The 17,864-nt window shown below is 39.1% G+C and overlaps 1 protein-coding gene across 3 annotated transcripts in view; it reads right to left on the reverse strand.

Annotated features, from left to right (window-relative positions):
- Positions 1-268: 268 nt before the first annotated feature.
- The window catches only part of LOC128904604 (uncharacterized), a 42,823-nt gene continuing 25,227 nt past the window's right edge, over positions 269-17,864 (reverse strand). Inside the window, exons 6-9 of one of the 3 annotated variants that reach the window (XR_008464559.1) lie at positions 17,164-17,355; positions 16,132-16,265; positions 11,734-11,824; positions 269-1,270 (exon numbers count right to left, since the gene is read on the reverse strand). Coding sequence is in view for 1 of the 3 variants with exons in the window: in XM_054189190.1 (XP_054045165.1) it covers positions 17,263-17,355 (93 nt within the window). In the remaining 2 variants the exon portion in view is untranslated. The other 2 variants (XR_008464561.1, XM_054189190.1) reach the window with 2 other exon arrangements.

Below are 17,864 nucleotides of genomic sequence, written 5' to 3' on the forward strand. Positions count from 1 at the left end.
GGAGTCCAAACCGAAACACCTTGGGCCTTTTACATAGAAATGCAAAGCAGCTGATTATAATGGAAGCTTTGGCTTTTGAGGGAGAAATGGAGATGGAGGCACAAGGTTAAAAGGCAATTAATAACATCGACTTTACTTCTGACTGCACAAGTGGCTTGGTTTTCTCCTTGGTCAAACAGGACAGCAGTGCTTTTCTGTCGTTCTGGGAATACGCAAAAATTCAACAAATACTGTGAAGCTCTTAGATATCATTGAAATAAGCCTACATAGAAAAAAAAAAAGAAGGTATTTCTGATTCTCTATATACAGCAAGTTTTAATCCGTTAATTATCCTATATTGCTACATACTTGCTTTAAAAAAATCTATACAATATAAATACTAACATGCATAGAGATGGAGCATATCCATTTTTCCCCTTAAACTCTATTTTAATGTGATTTCATAAAGTCCTTTTCAGCTTCTATGAGGGCTATTTAACTTTAGTACTCAGTGAAACTGCAACATAGTCATATGGAATAGGAGAGGGAACAGCACTCAGTGTAAACAAAAGATATTCTCCGGTTCACAAAAATAAAAATATCCTCACTCTCAGCTGTATAGTATGTCATGTAACCACAGCCACAGAAATAGAAAAGCAACAGGAGAGCTAGTAAAAGTTAATGCCTTTTCCTACTTATTTTATTGGTCTGCATCACAGCGTATCATTATATTGAAGGCTTTCAGTAATAGTAGGCTACTAAGAGAACAGCACATTGAAAAATAAAATAGATTTACTTTGTGTCCAACAAATAAAAAACAAATCTACCAAGATCTTTAAAAATGACCTGAATAGAGTTCCAACAGTTATTCTCTATTGAAAATCTGAGTTGAGAGACATACCACGACAACTGAAAACACAGGTGATTATCTCCTCTGTTTTAGGTAGGAAGCCATTGAATGTTAAAATATAACACAATAATCACGGCGATCCTGAGTTTTTGGCACATGACAACAGACGTATTTTAACAGTGTCAGACAACATCCCAAGCACACAGTGTCTGAATGCTACTAAAGTAAACATGCATGAGACTCAAAGACAACATCGTTTTGTAGGATGATTTTCATGAATTAGAAGCAAATAGACAGGGGAATAAGACAGAAATTTAGGTTCAGGCCTACAGTCTGATCTTCAGAGTAGCAACCTGCAGTCATCCAGAGTCCCATTAACTCAGTCAGGCCCCATGGCTACCGAGGTCCATTTCATATAAATCCAGTTGGCAGGATTAGGGCCTAAAACATGTAAAAAGAAAAAGGATGAAGTCAGGTACCATAGTGCACAAGTCTACCGAGACACCAACTAGTCTCACAAAAATAATCTGACTGTCTAGACCATTACAAGATTTACATTTTTACCACAAAAAGCTGCAGCTACAAAAAAAGCTACAGTGATATCTTACATTAAGAGATTTATACAGCATTAATTGATCACAGCATATTCCCCTTCAGGCGAACATGAGTACCTGCAGTGCATTTGCTCACCTCCTGCGTGCTGCTGCTTTTTCATATTTATATATAATTTTTTTATTATTACTTTAAATAAAAGAGAGTGGTCTAAAATCAATATAGGTTATAATCTTTATCTTCATCGACTCTTCATTTCTAGACATGTAGATTTTTAACCTCTTAGTAACATGGTGGCAAAAACTAAAATGAGATTTTTCTTACCATATTTTAAAACACTGTAAAGCTGACAAAAAGTAATATTATTTCCATAAAAATGTTCACTGTTATGCCTATCTGAAGGTTGTGAGAAGTTCTAGTTTGGCAGTGTGTGAGATGAAGTCACTTTATATGCTGTTTCTCCTACCATACCAATAAAAGCCCACGGTAGCATACACCTAGTATCATACACAATTGCCAATGAGAAAATAGACTGTCTCAAAAATATTTCTACTTTGTGAGAAGGTTTGCTTACTGAAATACAGGCTTTAATACAACAGGAATGTGCGACGGCAGCAGTGAAGACACTACAAGGCTATCAGGTTTATGGTGCAACAAGCACACAGAGCCATGGGCTACACCATGGAGTATCATGTCATCCAAACTTCAGCAGCAGCACTTATCAGCCACCCCAGGAAGGGGTCCGTGCCGTCTGCTGCACCTTGCGCCTTCACCAGTACTACGTCTTTGAGACAGCAAGACCAAAGACAGGCTGTCCAGGAGTACAATACTATTCTTCCCTTTACTATAGTAGAGTTATACCTTCATACGTCAGCATGTAAACAGACAAATCAATATAAACACACTTTCTGTCAAAAAAAAAAAAAAAGTTCAGGAGAATCAGCCATCTCTGATTACTTTTACTTTTCCTACTTGATGACTTCAGATGCAGCAAGATCCTTTACATGAAATAAATTAATAAGTTTAAAAATTCTTCCAAGATAAATGAGGATATGAACATCTGAAACTCATTGAAAGAGATGTTGATTTGTCTATAGCACTGATGGAGAGACAAGGAATCAAACTGTTGTTATTTCTAGGTGGAAAAAAAAATACTATATACAAGGTTTGCTATTCACTATGCCCACAGACATTAAGACATGGTTTTTGCCAAGATGTGACACTGACTTTACTTAGCCTACTTGTATATGAGGAAACTCATAGACAGGCAAGACAGATGTGATTTCCAAAATTTGTGCGAGAAGGTAATGGTTTCATCTTCTTAGTGTTGGTGTTAGCTCAGGATAGATATAAAAATCTTTATTTCCGTTTTAATGTTGAATTCCCACTTGCATACCACATGCATGTCAGAAACTGGTAATTGATAAAGAACCTGTAGCACCACGTTTAGAATACAGTGTCATATTTTGGTTATTTCATCTCAAGATAAGACAAACTAAAGCCCGGCTGTGGCTCAGTAAGCACCCTGGGGTGGGGGCAGAAAGTCCACCCCAGCAGGGCTCTGCCTCGCTGGGTGCTGGTGGAGGTCCCAGTGGGGACCAGAGGGATGCCTGACCTCCCACCTCATCTCTCCCCACTACCCGTGAGCATCCAGCTGCTGAGATCCCACACATACACTGCACTTTTCGCCTGCAGATGTCTGGCATGCCATGAAGTGCACTTGCTCACAAATTTACACATTTTTAGCAAGCAAAAGGTCATTTACTGCCTTACCTGCCCGTCACTGCTCTTTCTCTGAATAACCTGAAACTACTGAAGAGCTATTAAAATCAAATTCCTTTCCAAAGAGTTATATTTCTGAGTAAAGGCAATTTTAAAATTTCTCTTTCCCGAGCATACTATATACTTTAGTATTTTAATCTGGACATCTAACTACTAGAGACACCTAACTACTTAAGACAATCTTTCTTCTTCCTCTTACAAAAATGCATTAACAGTTATATTTCCACACCTGCCGGAAGTGTATCTATTATAAAAATAACAAGAAAGAAAATAAAAAGCTGTTTGTTTTTCTTTCTTTGGGTTACACCTCCCTGATACTAAAGTTGCCTCATCTCTGATTTAAGTGAGAAAAGCATAGAAACAATTCTAAATTCACACTCATTTCCTACTATGCCCATACAACTCTGCTAGTGGAAAATAAGCCAAGAGCAGATGTTATTTCCTCTGCCCTTTCTCTGGTCCCCTCTTCTCAACCTGTAAGTTCTGGGACATGCTGAAGCAGGAAGGCAAGGATGACTGCGGCTGGTACGGGACCTGGCTATAAAAGCCCCAAGCAAACTGAAAGCTTCCTCCTGCTGAGTACAACTCTTACATCATCAGGCAGGACCACAGTAAGGAACTGAATCAATTAATTATATTACGGAATTACTACGGAATATAGTTATTAGAAGACTCGACTTAATAATTTAATTATAAAGAAATTATGGTACTCTGTGTTCACTATTACCATAAGCCAAATAAAAAGATGAGTGCCTTCCCAGCAAATGCAAAACATCTTTTTATGACAGCCACCCCCCTGTGACATTACAAATCAAACCAAACAATTAACATCCAGTCTTTGGTGGCAGGTGGGGAAATATTCTAAACAATATTACATGGGAAGCAATTGCAGGAGTGAAAAACTCGAAGTGATAAACAATATTATTACATTTGAGGACAGATCTTTAAGATCTTTCATATGAATATCTTAAGTGCTGGTGTCACATACAGAGCTGCACAGCTACACCATCATCCTGTCTATCACTCAGACACGTAACTCTAGCATCACCTTAGATACCAAATTTACTCCAAAACCTAAGATTCGTATTGATAATCTGCAGACACTTTCAGTGCAACATTTCCAAGGTGGTATTTTTAATTCCCCCAATCAGCTGAAGCATTCAATCCAGTTAACACCATCATCACGTTTTGATTCAGCAACATTTTTCTCCCTGCTTTTGAGAAATGCAGCCTAACCTCACTCACGCTCATCCAGTAAACCACTGCAAAGACCTGTTTGCTAGTCGATCCCTTGGAGAACACCTCACTGTCTCTACAGCTCTTCCTGACTCCTTCTCTAATATCTATTACTTGTCTTCACTTTCAAGGCCCTTCCTCGCTTATCACCACTGCACCTATTGTTCCTTAATCACCGTCAGGAAGCCAGCTGTTGTTTGCTTGCATTTGAAGCTAGGCCAATTTTCATGAAACAAAGTTGAAAAGACGTATAGCTCATACTATCCAATTTGTTTATTATTGTGTGTTCGGCTAAAACACTTTCAAAAACCCTCACTTCTTACTGAAAAAAAATATTTTGGAGATACTTCTTTTATCTCTTCCCTTCATATCTCCCACCTGTCATTCAGTGCCAGGAGTCTAGCTTCCAGCTTCTCTCACATCCACATTTTATTTTCAAACTAAGCTCTTACGTCTTTTCCCACTTTACAACTTACACTTTAGGGAAGCTCCCTTAAATATTTGAAAACATACTTCATTGCTCTTCTTCTTCTCTTTTCTCTGAAATTCAGCTTACTAAGATGCCCTACAGCCCCTATGAGCACAACGTGTGATAAGAAGGTATGTACACACCATCCAGTTTTAAGTATCGAAGGTAGGCAAGCGTGAGATGTAGGAGATGGATCCTCCTATACAGTAAATGGAGAGAAGCTACCATTGAGAGCAATTTTAATGAAGGAACTCCTAAAGTATTCCAAACTGTCCTCTGAAGGAGTCTGGTTAACCTCTGGAAATGGCCTAGGGAGATCAGTCTTTAGATTTAGGTACATGAATTGGATGCCTGAAGTATCACTGTTCCCCCTCAACTCCCAGTATTTCCTTTCTCATCTATTTTCTCTTTTCAACTCTATTATATTTACATTGCAAACATTCAGAATTGCAGTTAATCTTTTCAGCCTGTGTTTGTGCAGTGCCTAGCATTCAATGCCCAAATAACATTATTTTAAAATAATGCAAAAACAGTCTTACAATGCTATACAGTATTTTATTAAACAGTACCTGATCACATAATTATCATAGAATTATGCACACATGGCAGGTAGAAAATGCACAGCTATGTATCAACTTTGTTATTTTCTAAATTCCTTGATGCCATAATAAAGAGCTGGAATGTTTTCATGGCTGGCACCGATTGGTTTTCTCCCCAGTCTGAATGATGGGCAAATCCTCAAGACAATTCACCACAGTGAAAGAGAAGGGAGAATAAGAGTGATGGGAAGGTGTATGTGGATCCAGGATGCATACAGAATTTTTGGCAGAGGAAGCAGGCTGGGAGAAACAAACCATGGAAACTCTTGTCATGTGCATGACAGATACCATAAGCTATTTTCTGAAACAATCAATGAGAAAATGGTAAAATGTAGGACTAGTAAGGTAAAAGTAAGAAGTATAAGGAGCCCTTTCATATATGCAAAGAGTTCATGCCCCACAAAGCATGCATCTCCCTGTTAAACTTATTGGACTTTAAATATACCCTATTAAAAAGGAGATTTGAGTAACATGAAGAAGGTCCCTATAGCCCAAAATAAGGAAGCAAAACCCCTAGAGGTCTATCTTAGATGCTAAGAAAAATCTCTGAGTCTCTAAAAACATGCTTATTGCTGGGAAAAAGATAATAAAACATTATGAAGAAACAATGAGCTTCAAGTTATTTGACTCAAATAGAAGTCACACAAATTTGGAAAGCTAATCCTAGTACAAACAATAAGCAAAAGTCATACTAGGCATCGTGTGCAAAAGAAAAGAACAGAACAACTACTAGTGCTGATGATCTAGTTCTTACTCTGGATCTATTCACCCAGATAACAGAAACGAAGTTCTTTCAAAGCCCGAAGTAAGAGAATTCCTCCTGAAGCAAACACACAAAAAAACCTAAGACACAGACAGTCATGATGAGAATAAACAAGGCAAAATATTGGATTAAATGATCAGTTATAATAAATTTCATTAGTGGCAAAGAGGTAACTGCAAAGTGTCTCAAAAGAATGGATTTGCTCCTGTGTTATGGTATAGTTGTTAATCATCCAGAAATTGGGGTGAGTTCCATGGCATAAAATCTACAGTTACTTAGGATACTTGGAATCATGGAAAACTGTTAATCTAACCAAAATGATTAAGTGGGACCCAAAAATACAGATCAAGTTTAACTGATGATAGACAACAAACACACACTAAAATAAACACAAGAGGAAAGTCTGTGTTTTATGAGGTTTCAAATTAAAGGTGCAACTGTAGGGAACTTAGTGTACTAAAACACAGTATGTTAGGCAAGGGGAAGGCAACAGTTACCTACAAAACATCCAGAGAAGTTGATGTTACTCACTGACATTTATTCTCCCAAAGATTTAATTCACTCACACTCTTATGCTCACGTACTCACAAGCACCAAGACTGATCTGCCCAGGAAAACTTAGGTGCAAAAGAGAGGACAAGGGCCACCAGCTATTAAGTCCTCATCCCATTTCAGGAGTTGTTCTTAATTAGCAATAAAAACTGGGGGTTTTGAGCAGATCCTTTAGGATATCCTTCAGGAATCATCAGCTGTGACAAGATAGTCCTTTGCCTCAGGATCTTGCTTACCACGCCTTCCATAAATCTTAGGCCATATTGCTGCCCATTGTCTTGTTTTTCCTCCTTTGGAATATAAGTCTGAAGTGTACATCTGCAGTCTCTTCTCCTGCTCAGCCAACAGGAAAAAGAACAGTGTTTGTGATATACTACAACCTTGTTGCCATCCTCCTGCTGTTAGGATGCAAGGTCTTCTGCTGGCAAGTCATCTGTGCTGTGGCACACGGATACTGCTGGGAATGGTGTCCTGGAAACGGTGTCTTTCGTTATCAGTACAGGCCATTTCTTTAACTCTTTGTTTCACTCTTTCTCCTTATGCTTACACACACATTTCCATCCATCCTGCATTCGTACCAATTTTAATACTTCTATTACAACATTCTGCATAATGTTATGCTAGTTAAACTGATCTGATGCAGATCATGGCAGAAAGGATACGTTCCATATTTCTATCTCCTCCTTCCTTTGCCATGTGCTCACTCTATTTTCCTTGCAGCAACAGCAGCAGCCATCACTGGTAAGCTGCTCAGGGAGCAAACTAAGAGAAAAATCAAGGCTTTACTGGTAAGACTAGGATTTCTTTCTTAACGGTGCAGTTCCATGAGCTGGATCAGTGGGGCAGATCAACGCCAGCATCAGGTGCAAGGGAGGTGGCAGGACTGCCTCTGTTTAATGGGAGTTGTTCATTAGATTGGTTATGCCGTATTGTGAAAGAACACCAGATGCCTCGGCCTCAGGAAGGAACTAGGGCACCACTTCAGCAGTTTAGTGAAAATCTCTGCTCAATATGCCACTACACTCAAAACAAAAATAATAAAACAGGCTGCTTAAACAATGTTAGAGAATTAGATGAAAACCAGTGTAACAGGATTACGAATATCAATGCTGTGACCTTAGCAGAAAAAAATGCACATGACACACAGGTCACCCGTTCTCCAAAAAGATAATAAAGAACTGGAAAGAGTTCAAATGTGAACAGTGATAAACATTGAAAACATCATACAAAGAGAAACTGGCAAGCTTAAATCAAGAGTGCTACAAGTGGACATAAAAAAATAATAAATGCTCTGATCAGATATTTCTATGCTTGCTATCTTATAACAGAAGAAAAAAATACTGAGAAACATCCAAAGTGTGGAAAATTGAAACCTGATCAGAAGAAATGTTTTTCACATCATATGTAATTTTTTCATATTGATTATCAAGGAAATTCAGTTATTAATGTAAATACAATGCCCCTATCAACACTAAGATAAATCAAACCAGTTACTACATAAAGAAATTAGGAAGAAACTTAATTGGAGTTAATATCAGCTGAAGCATCAGGATGTATTTACTAGTAAAACAAGTAACTGTATTATGGTTTAAGCCAATACGATAACTCCTATGTAAAAATATCAATTAAAAAAAGGAATAGCAACTCGATTTCACTATTGAACTTGTATTCACAATCTCACACTAACTTTTCCTACAGTTTGCATTAACTGCCATTAATAGCTCAATAACAACAGTATTGTCATAGTTAGAAGATTTTGAAACAACTAAAATTTGGACACTTTAAGCTCTTATGTAAGCAATAAAGGCAAATACATGAAAAATTAAAATCGGCATGATTATAAACTCATTTTCTCCATCACTGCAGGTTCTACCTAAAATGTATTTTTCCTGATTTCCAAACACAGCCAGCTTCTTAGAACTTTGTCTATTTTTCAAAGAGCTGAAATGGAACATATTTCCCCTTACCAATTTTTTGTTTTTAAGGATTCTCATCACAGATCTTGCTAACAAGCACCCAAAAAGTGACTACTTAGTGATCACCCACAACCAAAGGAGCTAGAAACAGCTTAAGCACTAATTCCTTAGTATGCCACCACTATACTGCTTGGTTTTCTTGATTAGATCATCCCATTTTAATTTGAAACGCATGTTTTCACAGCACGTACTAGAAAACACATTACCCCATTGTATTAATCATTACAAAGACATATAGAAAATTATAATTCTTTCTCAAAGAGCAAAGAGTCTTCATTTTATTAAGATGGGCAAGGGAAAAAATGAAAGGGAGCATAAGGATGGGGCTTCATGTATTTTGTTTGAATTTTTCCATGGTATCTGCGAAGGTAAAGAGAATATAATATTATCTGGGGGCAGTGGTGGGGGGGCAGGAAGGAAAAGCTGCCAGCACTGCCAACACAAAGATGGGACTTCACGGTTTAGTAAGTGTCTGTGTCAGGTAAACAGGGCCTGAAGCAACATGCAGTACAATAGAGGGTATGAATGAAGACTCAAAACGTCAATAATACAGACAGCACAAAGAACGAGAAAGATCACCTGGGAACTCTTTCCTGGGTAGAGAGAATGCAGCTGGTACCAGAACAAGAGAAACTGGGAAATTTAAATAGCTACATAAACTTTGTGCAGTGACACTTGAATGTAGGCAAGGGTACTAGTTCTGTTAGAGAAGGGAATTTCAGTTGATGCACAGCTGTGGTTCCGAGAAGACCTTATTGCCAGACAGCTGTTCTGTCATTGCAGGCATAAAGGCAAGCCAACAGGTTGCAGAAAGGTACTATACAATTTCTGACCCCAAAAGGCAACATACCTTCCACCTATGTTCTGAAAGCAGCAGATCATGCACCACCAGGAAATCAGAACAGAAAATTTTTTCCCCTTGTTTAACTTGCTTTGTTTTGCAGACAACACAGCCTGTGAATTTGTGAGTAAAAGAATTGTTGCTTGACAGATTCACCTTTTAGTTGTATAGCTTTTGCCTGTGAACGTTTTAGTAACACACCCCACTGACAAATATTGATCACTTTCTAAAATACAAGGGACATTTTGCTTTTCTAAAGCTATTTTATTATATGCTTGAAAATACTTACTGAATATACATAACTTGAAATACACTTCACTGTACATTTACCTGCAAAGTTGCCCCACACACGTTTTTCCCTTTTAAGTAGAGGGTGGGCAATTGCAATAAACTAAACTTACAGGGGAGAAATTGTAAACTAACTTCATTCAGATGTGAAGGATTTTCTTGTTAAAGACATTTCCTTCCTCGTTCCAATAGTATGAAAGCTATTTTTTTGTTAATAAAAGTTTTTGGACTGAAACAGACATTTCTGAATTTCTTGTTGATGATTAATGCACAGTTTAAGAGAGCCATTACTTTGTGACAGGCACTATAGAAGCCAAGTGTCAGATAATATATCAGCTTCTGCTCCACTTTAATTCTAATTTAATGATCACAACTCTCTTAACATCTTGTTTTAAATATCAAACTGCAAAGAGTTCAGCAGGATACATAGTAGCTACCGTAAGAGTAGAGCACCTGTCTTGTAGTGTGTTGTGCCAGAGGACGTTTAGACTGGGTATTAGGAAAAATTTCTTCATTGAAGGGGTTATCAAGCATTGGAGCAGGCTGCCCAGGGAAGTGGTTGAGGCACCATCCCTGGAGGTATTCAAAACATGAGTAGGTGTGATGCTTAGAGATATGGTTTACTGATGGTTTTTGACAAGAGTTAGGCTGATGGTTGGACTAGATGATCTGAAAGGTCCCTTCCAACCTCAGCAATTCTATGACTCCATGTAGGCGTTAAGTGGAAGATACCTTAATATTAGCCAAAGCATATTTTTGAACACAAACATTTGCCACAATCCACTGTATATCCATTAAAGGCAGATCTAAGTTTACGCTATACATGCACAAAAGAAAACTGACATAAACAAAGCAATAAAATTACTTCAACTCACATGGTAAACTTTCCATTGTACTTATCATTCGGTCTGTATGCTATGCAAATTATTCTCCTGAAATGAGCAAAATATTTCTTGCTATTTTAAATGCTTTCATCTATAATTATTTATGTATCTTTTCCCAGGGTAGACAAAAGCTCCAGGCACGAGTGTGTCTCCATTCTAACATATGGCGCAGAAACACGTATGAAGGCATGTTCCCAGCACCAAACAACTCACAGCACGCTCTTATCTGCCTTGGAAAAATGTACTACTTAACTATGATATTACTAGAAATCTTACGGCAATACAAGGACATCCCCAACACAAGCCTATTTGTGGAAAGCACAGTCCAAATACACAGTAAAAGACATCTCTAGCCAGCCGGACCGGACTGCGCCACGGAGAAGGCCGGGCTAGCAGCAGGCAGCACCACGGAGCCAGCCGCCCGCGCGGCCCGGAGGCGAGGATCCCGCGGGGCAGAGGGCTTGTGGCGGCCACCAAGGTCGCAGCGGCCCCGGCGCTACCGAGGGCGCGGGCGGCCATGAGCGCGCGCAGCGCGGCGGGCAGCCAATGGGGAGCGCTGGCGCCGCCCGCCCCGCGGGACAAGGTCCAGCTGCGGCCCCGGCCGGCTGCCGGCGGCTGCGGCCGCCCCGGGGACGGGTGGGGAGCCGAGAGGAGCGGCGGAGCCGCCCGGGTCCTAGTGCCGCCGGAGCCGGGCGGAGGCCTCTCGCCTCCCGCCCCGCCGCTGCCTCCGCTGGCGGGAGTCAGTCGGGCGCTGCCCTGGTCATCCGCACGGAGACCGTCTTCGGATGGCGCTGACAGATGGCCCAAGACAAGGCTTGGCTCGAGTGTTGAAGGACCGGAGAAGAAGCTAAGGCCACCTGAACGTGCGCTGGGCGACGGGCAGAGCTGTGCGCAACGCCCAGTGAAACCACCACCCCGGGAGAAACGGACAGGATTCGACAGGAAAAGGGAAAGGTCAGTACCTTCAGCACCTGGCATCACACCTGGCTGAAACCCCGATTAGATCCTCGGAACTCAGATCTTCGTCACGCAGAACAGGAAAGGAAAAACCGCCTGAAAACAGGTGGGAAAGTGAGAACAGAACTAAACCCATACATGCTGTCATGTATCACTAGTATGATTCCAGGATCTCTCCTGGCAAACGAAGGAAGGATCTTGACAAGCCAAAAACTCAGAAACAGAGAAAAGTGCAGGAAGAACAGCCTGGGTGAGGCGACTTTTACACCTGTAGATGTGGAATTTACCAGCATGCCCGGTTCCCGTCCTTCTGGTACTACTTAACATATATTAAAAGCGAACGCAGCCGAACAGGAAGGCAGAAGTACACCCCTCTGCATCTACACCCCATGCTCTCAAACACATCAGCCAGTGTGGCAATTTCTGACGTATTTTCATTTTGCTGCCTCCTTCCTCTCCTTGCCTATACTTCCACACCACTTGAAGATCAAACAGTAGTATTATCTGATATTTTTATACCTTTTTATACTCTTTTAGTGAGACATCCTTAAGTGACCTGAGTTGACTTAGTCCGGGGTGCTATAATTAGAAACAGAATTAAAACCGCTACTTTTATTGCCTGCCAGCGTTTCCTATGAGAATTTGGGATCAATTTTGTTAATGGTTGCACATAGTTTTCATTACTGTGTCTACAGTCCTGTAGCCCAAACCAGACAAGGAACGGACAGACAAGCTCCACATCGGTGGAAATAGTTAGGTGAGTATTGACAGCCTCCTCCTGAAAAGCAAGAGGGACATAGAAAAACTAGCACACAGCGTAAAGACATGAGTAGTATTAAGTGAAAAATTTATGGGAAGACCACTCTTTAATATAAGTGTAATATAAACGTATCTGTTCACTTTGGCATAAGCTCCTTCACTACATAGCATGCGTGGTAGAACAAGACTGTTATTTAAAAGCCAAAGTAACTGACTCATGATATGTTCTACCTATTCTATCTAATCTGTCTTACTGCTATCAAAACCACAGGTCTGTCATCTGGAGAACAAAAATTCTGGAGCTATATACGTATTTTCAATATACAAATCAATGCAGGCTTAGGGTTAATACCACTATATAGCACATGAAAAAAACCCAAACATCCTAAAGATTCAAAACGATATCTGAAAAATTTTACTTCGCATACTGTTCAAAACCATTCCTCTCACCTTGCTGCTGTGAGTGCGCATCTGTCTCCATATTACAGATACTAAAGAAATGTAGGACTGGAACCCTGAGGCAGTTTTAGACCTGCTTCTTGCAGTGTTCCAGTATGAAGCTTCTGTAATGCAAGTGATAATTTGTGTGACGCTGTCAATAGGTAAATCTGTTTTCTCTTTCACATTTTTATTAAACAAGGAAAAATTAAATTTGTAAGAAAGCCAAAATTCAAGGAGAGCTAAGATAACCTAAGCTAAGATCACAACTGGTTCACTCTAATTAGTGTTTTCACAATATGGAGAGTATTAGATCTGTGCTACCAACTTCCCAAATAAAAGCATTTCTGAATCTGTCTAAATCATAAAAAAAAAAAAAAATAGATGCACAGGTGGCAATGCAAAGCAGATACTTCTATAGTCTCTCATCAAATAGTCCAGAAATGAATACACTGAAACTGTGCCACTTTATAAAAAAAAAATAATAAAAATAAATCACTGTTTCTTAGTTCCAACTTATGCTCACATGATAGATATAGCCTACAAACTCAGCAAGTCAACAGTGTGAAAAAGAGCAATCAGACATGGTAAAACACAGCTTTTTGAAAGAAAGTACATTGAAGAAGTAATTGATAGCATACATGTCCAAGGTGTACAAAACTTCGAAAGGATTCAAACGGGTATGAGCATCTTCCACGTTTTTGTATGTAATGGCATCAAGTTTCACTGTGGGCTGCAATATTGAGGGCATGCCTTTAGGCTGGCATGTTCATTTAACATATGAGTCATTCAGTGTGGAAACAACATAACAGAAACATCCACAAACTAATGAATTGTGAAAGAACTATAACATATTCCCCCTCAGGCTTCCACCTACTAAAGTGTCACAAGTAAAGTTAATATCACAAAAATGGTTTAGCAAAAGAGGAATTAAACACTAAATGACAGTCAACTCTTTTACAAGTCAATCACTTGTTTTAACTGTTTTTATTTGAAACAATACCAGACAGTACAGTCACCTCAGAAAAGATCAACAGAGAGACACTCCAGCCTTGATTTTTATAACTATTGCAACTACAGATAAGATACCTCTACAACATGGAAATTGCAAACAAGGTTTTTCTTGGTTGATATCATCCTTCAGAATTTGAGAGGGTTTAAAACTAAGAACTCACTCTTCCTTCCCCACCCCGCCAAAAGCTGGTTTAAAATATAAACAGATCAAATAAATAACCAAACACTTGCCATGCAATGAACCAGAGTGAAAAATTAGCCTGGCAAAAAAAAAAAAAAAAAAGAGAAAAAAAAAAAAGTTGCGATCAGCCTAACTTCCTCATCCGAAGTTACTACGATAGCCTATGGAGCAGTTTAGAAAACTACTTATAAATATATCTAAGCAGATATCTAAGCATATATTCATATATCTAGCATGCATACTTGTCCAGTGCAGATAGAGGAAGTTAGTTTGGCCTTACATTATAGTTGCTGATTTGTGTTTTGTATTTTGTCACTGGAACGAGTGCATTGCACTTTAAGGGCCAGATTTTATCTCCCACCCACCTAGAAAGTAAAAATGAAAAGCTGAGTGTTGCGGAACAGGATATTAAATAGAAGTCACTATTAGTCACTTCCAGATGAATATAATTTCAAATGAGGAGACTGCTTGCATTAATCTTTTCAGAAACTGCCTTAAAGCAGTTATATCAGGTGTTTGTAGTCTGGCCACAGACCTCTCAGGAGTTCATCTACCAGGCATTCTCCATACTTCCTCTCCCATATCTTAGTGAGGATAGTCTGTTTTAATTAATGCTGCCTTAAGTACCTGTTAAGTTATGCTGCATGTCTATACCGTGCAACTGAATACGGTACAACTAGATTCTGTCAGCCAAGCTGGTACTCCTCATCGCCCAGGACACGCTACAGTTTTGCTGTTCTCATCAGATGCCCACAAGAGGTATCTGTATTAGCACAGCGATGCATCTGAGCTCCTTATCCTTGCCTCTCAATGGGGCTAAGGCCTCTAACAGGCATGCAGTGGGCCAAACACTGTTCCCACTCTCAGACATTAACCACCATCCCTCTGACCAACACTGAACACCCAATTAATGCCTAATCTGCTTGTAAATCAGCTCCTGAGCCACCACAGCTTTCAGCATAGCATGAGAAAATTAAGAGTTCTTGAGGTCTGTCAAAACCCTAATTTCACGGGAAGTGGCATGCTGCTGGAACAGCTACCTAGTTCATCAGAAGAACGCTGAGTCTCTGTGCTGCTCTTTACTACATAGTGTATGTATACCCAGGACCTCAAAATACCTTTAAGAAGCAGCTTTCAGAACTGCCAGCTGTTATCAGAACAGGTCCCACTGCAATACCAACCACCAGTGGGACTGAAAGAGTAGGAAGAAAAAACAAAGGCACAGATTCTTTGTGAATTTTGAGATATCGGTATATACATGGAGAAGAACATAATTCGTTTTAGTAAAAACAAGAATTGTTGCCCTAAGCTATTTCAAAGGCTAAATTAAAAGGAACCACTTCTACTATAGTGTAGTTACAAGAAAACTTCCACTGGTATTTCTACTTGCATTTTCTAATTGTGCACACTATTTAAATAGCGTGAAACTTGCAACAAAGTGGTACCAGTATAGTAACTTAGCATGCTGCCATTATACTTATTTTTTTTTAACCTATACAAGGATTAAAAGTTTCCAGCTAAGATTAATTTGTCAATAATTACATAAGTGTGTCATATCTCTTGCAAAGTTGAATGCAATGTCTGTTAGAACAGTTAACATGTGTAGTGGTGAAATATGCCACCAGAGGTTAGTTATAACATACTCTTGGGTACACTCTGACTGCAAAAAAAATTTTTAAATGACAGTTCAAACATGTTCCATTCTAAATATTCAGAGAAACAGGCTCACAAATAGTAAGCCAGAAATGGCCACTAACTACTCTAAAATAACTTGCTTTTCTAAAAAGATATTTTAACTGGGTTTACATAAAAGAAGTCACTGCTAAGTAAACTAAAGTTGTTGTACACTGTTTCAGAATTTAAAATACTGCATGATATAGATCAATCTTCCTACTTTTCACATTTTAGAAGAAATTTTCATTAAACAATCAGACAAATTGTCAGAGGTACACAAACACGTTTTACTGAGAACTATCACATACTTTTTAATAAATTACATGCAAATTCTTACCAGAATGCCACTGCTTTTGAAGATGCCATATCCATTGTTATCCTTAAGATATCCATTATTAGTACCTTGCTTGCTTTGCACTCAAGCTTCGGAATGGATTTCTGACAAGAAACCCGCACCTACCAAAATGGTTTCTAGAAAGCAAATTTAAAAGCTGTAAAACATGGAAAACAAAGCAACAATTTGCAAACCACTGCAATTGCAATGCTAACAGAGTCAATATAAAATTCATTCTAAAATGTTCGTCATATGATTCTATATTATGCTGGACTGTAATATAACCACAGTTATAACATTATACTTTTAAATCACTAGTTCACCTAGTGATTTAAATCACTAGAAAATCACCAGAAAAACTGCAGGAGAAAAGTTCCTCTCACCCTGTTAAATCTCATATACCTCATCTCGTTAAGGGTAGTCATTTGCCTAGAAATGATTTGTTATAAAAATGCAGGATAAAGGAATATTATTCGTAATCATATTTAAGGTCTTCTAAGGACTAATGAAAACTGAAGTTCCATTATGCTGGACAGCGCATAAACACAGCCCAGTAAAAGGTCCCCGACTATATAAAAGACAACAGTCTAAACAGATAAGACAGCATGGGGGAAAAGTTCACAAACAGCATGGCTGTAGTAAATGTAACAGTAGTTCTATTTTTGGGGTGGCTTTTGCTTGCAAAGAAAATGGAAGAAGATACAGAGTAATGAGGGCAGACTAGGGTAAAAAAAAAAACCCCATATGAAGTAAGCAGGATTGAAGCAGAAGTAAAGAGGTAGAACAGAAGGAAAGAGAGTGGAACAGTCAATGAGCACAGGACAGAGAACAGCTAATTAATGCTAGTTTGTGTTCTCTGAATGGTCAAAGGTCCCTGGGCTTTTGGCTCTTTCTGTTCCTGCTAGTTACTCTCTGACTAGGTCCTTCCTTTACTGCTCCCAGGCTTAGAACAGAAGGGTTATACTGATTTTCAGTCTTTTCCTCATCACAACTCCCTCCTCACCTTTTAACATGGGATCAAGATCTCTCCCTCACCTGTAGCTTTAAAATGGGAGTCGTCTGAATCTGCTCCACGTTATCTTTATAGAATGAGCACATGCAGATCATCCTTATTTGCAAGTGAGTCAAGTTCTGCTATTCTGACTTCAGCTTTCTTAATTCTTTCTTAGGTAACACATACTGGACAAAATTCATTTGCACAGCAGAAAAGCAAGGCAAGACACTGATCTACAAAACAGCAATTGAAAGTTTGGTCAGAGTACGTAAAACATTGTGTTCCATAATGAACAACAGAGTTAAGCTAAGATTCAGGGGGGACAGCTTTGGTGCACGCAGCTTGTACTTGTTCTAGTATTAACTGAATAGATTAGGCTTATGTCAGAGAGGAAGATGCATTTTTATTGTCAAAACACTCGTTGTTTATATCGTCTAAGATAGATGGAGATAAGTCCGTGTAAAGGGCAAGTTTGCCCACAGAGGCAAACTGAACCTATGAAACTGAAGTGGTGTAACTTTTTATGGGGCTCTATGGATAAGGGCAAATAAACTAGAATGAAGTCACTTTCTTCTGGTATAAGGTCTCCAATACAAATAATTTATACAGGCATAGCAACTGCAATGTAATTAAAAACAATTTCTGGAACTGGGCCAGCCCTCCTAGGTTGTTTCCTTCTATGCGTAAATAAGCTACCAATATATACAGTTTTATACTGATACAGCTCTATTCACACTATGGG

This window comes from Rissa tridactyla, chromosome 1, assembly GCF_028500815.1.
Source record: "Rissa tridactyla isolate bRisTri1 chromosome 1, bRisTri1.patW.cur.20221130, whole genome shotgun sequence".
Classification (NCBI taxonomy): domain Eukaryota; kingdom Metazoa; phylum Chordata; class Aves; order Charadriiformes; family Laridae; genus Rissa; species Rissa tridactyla.